The following is a 2818-nucleotide window of genomic DNA, read 5'->3' as shown; positions in this document are numbered from 1 at the left end:
GTGAGTGGGGTTTTCTCTTAAATTTTTTGTAGTTATTTACAAATTTTCTAAATTTCAAAACTATTTCAGGCTTAGGCCATGTCACCATGCAATGCCACCCAAAACCAATCTAAATATATTCGAGTAAAGGTTGTAAAGTGAACGGTTTTAGAGCTGAGGGTTGAAAACTATTTTTGGCTCATAGTTGAGGTTGTGAAATGGAATTTTTCCAATTCAAAATTAGCCCTTTCAATTTGTCCGCTGATCAAGCGGCAACATTCGTTAGGAGAAGACCGTACGCCTTGTTTCCGCACACCAGATATACCTAGTCTACCACGAATCCGTCGTCAGCTGTTCAGCAGCCCGGTTGCGTACGTGCCGACCGTACCATTGCGTGCAATTGGCTGTACTCTAGTGCTCTATATATATAAGCAAAGGCACTACCAATGGAAGGGTGCAACCAACAACATCTGGATCAGCTTCTGCAACATTACCTTGGAAGCAAGGAACAGCCATGGCCTCTGTGTCGAAGCTTCTGCTTCTGCTCTTGTGCAGCTACTGCCATTCTCTCGTTACTCACGCAGAAGACGATCCCAATTACAAGGTTTTTTCCATTGGCTCTGTCGTGCCTGAAGCCAACTGCTCCGAGACAAAAGGTGCGGAGTGTCCATGCATGCATACACACGAATGAATTGATATATATTCCGCTTGGTTGTTCTGTGCACCTGTAATTGTTTCCCCTGCTTTAATGGTTTCAGCAATTCCGTCCCCTGGTGGCGCCACCGTACCATTGCACCACCGGTACGGCCCATGCTCGCCGATGCCCTCCAAGGAGATTCCAACCTTGGAGGAGGTGCTCCGCAGCGACCAGCTCCGAGCTAGCTACATCCAACGGAAGTTCACCGCCAGCCAGCAAACGGACGCCACCGTGCCGACCACCCTGGGCACCTCACTGGACACGTTGGAGTACGTCATCACCGTTGGCATCGGCTCGCCGGCCGTGACCCAGAACGTGTTCATCGACACCGGCAGCGATGTGTCATGGGTGCAGTGCAAACCGTGCTCGCAGTGCCACTCCCAGGTGGACCCGCTCTTCGATCCCAGCAAGTCGAGCACGTACTCCCCGTTCTCCTGTGGTTCCGCCGCATGCGTGCAGCTCGGCAGGGAGGGGAACGGCAACGGCTGCTTGAGCTCCCGGTGCCAGTACATTGTCAAGTACCTCGACGGCACGAGTACGACCGGAACGTATAGCTCCGACACGCTCACGCTGGGCTCCATCGTCGTCAAGAGCTTCCAATTCGGGTGTAGCCACGCCACGTCGGGCATGACTGAGAAAACCGCCGGGATGATGGGGCTCGGCGGCGGCGCACAGTCGCTCGTGTCGCAGACGGCGGGGGCCTTGGGCAAGGCCTTCTCTTACTGCCTCCCGCCGACTTCGGCCTCCTCAGGGTTCCTCACGCTCGGTGCGTCAAGCGGCCGCTCGGGCTTCGTGACGACGCGGATTTTCAGGAACAGCAAGGTCCCGACGTTCTACCTCGTGCTCCTTGAGGCAATCAGGGTGGGCGGGAAGCAGCTCAACGTGCCCCCTTCCTTCTTCTCGGCCGGATCGGTGATGGACTCCGGCACGATCCTCACGTATCTGCCACCGACAGCGTACTCGGCGCTGTCATCGGCGTTCAAGGCTGGGATGAAGCAGTACCCGAAGGCGCAGCCCCAAGGCATCCTTGACACGTGCTTCGACTTCAGCGGCTTGAGCAGCGTCACCATACCGGCCGTCTCGCTGGTGTTCGGTGGGGGCGCGGTCGTCAACCTCGATGCCAATGGGATCATGTTGGGCAACTGCCTCGCGTTCGCGGCCAACGACGACGACAGCTCCCTCGGCATCATTGGCAACGTGCAGCAGCGAACCTTCGAGGTGCTGTACGACGTTGGCCGGAACGCCGTGGGGTTCCGGGCGAGGGCGTGCTGATCGGTGTTGTCACTACGGTTACGGTCAGGTAGCTAGATATATATGCTTCTCTCGCGTGGTTGCCTACTTGTTTGTGGTTGCGAGGTAAGGGCCGGGACATGTGGTTGGGCAAACCGGCCATCAACTATATAGTACTTCGATTTTAATTGTTTTCGTGATTGCAGCATGATACAAGTGTGCAGACTACCAACCAAATTGTAATGTTCTCCTGGTATTTTATGAATAAAATAAAATTTACTAGCTAATATAGCATATGCCTTTTCACGTGATGGATGATACAAAAGTTAGTGATCTATTTATAGATGACTATGGGACTATACGAACATACTTCGAAGTTGTACCGGAGGCCTACCATAAGCGTGTGACGACATGCAATAATAAACTAACCCGTATTTCTTATGAAGACATAAGAAACTGTTGATACTACTCGATAAAAGTTAATAAAAATTAGATGATGTTAAAGTATTTTTTTATAAATTTATTACTATTATTTTATGTGTCAAATCCTAATAGTTTTGTGTATATTAGTGGTCAATTTTTTTAAAATTTGACTGTACAAATGACGATATTTATTTTAGAACAGAGGTAGTAACTCGTTGATCCTTAGACGCTAATAACTGTTGCATTCGCACGGCAGCAAATTTTGATTATTAGTTATCACTTCTTGTTGCACTTCTATATCGATCCTTTCTTCGAAGAATTTCCAACACTGAGTTTGTAAGAAAGAAAGAAGAAGCTCTCGAGGAGCACGTCCACAGTGCCAAATCGTTGTTTTGAGCGGAGTCTTCCGATCCGTAAGCTGGCCTTACTTTGCCAAAATTAAGGATGACAGTTCCACGCCCCGTTGGATTAGATCCCCGCAGGTTTTAC

At 50.4% G+C, this 2818-nt stretch overlaps 1 protein-coding gene across 1 annotated transcript; it reads left to right on the top strand.

Annotated features, from left to right (window-relative positions):
• The first annotated feature begins 493 nt into the window (after nucleotides 1-493).
• On the top strand, nucleotides 494-2200 carry LOC133899577 (aspartyl protease family protein At5g10770-like). The gene is made up of 2 exons (XM_062340572.1): nucleotides 494-635; nucleotides 738-2200. The coding sequence occupies exons 1-2, from the start codon at nucleotides 494-496 to the stop codon at nucleotides 1946-1948; spliced, it is 1353 nt and encodes a 450-aa protein (XP_062196556.1). The 3' UTR covers nucleotides 1949-2200.
• The last annotated feature ends 618 nt before the right edge of the window (nucleotides 2201-2818 follow it).

This window comes from Phragmites australis, chromosome 18 (assembly GCF_958298935.1).
Source record: "Phragmites australis chromosome 18, lpPhrAust1.1, whole genome shotgun sequence".
In the NCBI taxonomy this organism is placed as follows: Eukaryota; Viridiplantae; Streptophyta; class Magnoliopsida; order Poales; family Poaceae; genus Phragmites; species Phragmites australis.
This window is presented reverse-complemented; position numbering and strand designations above follow the sequence as displayed.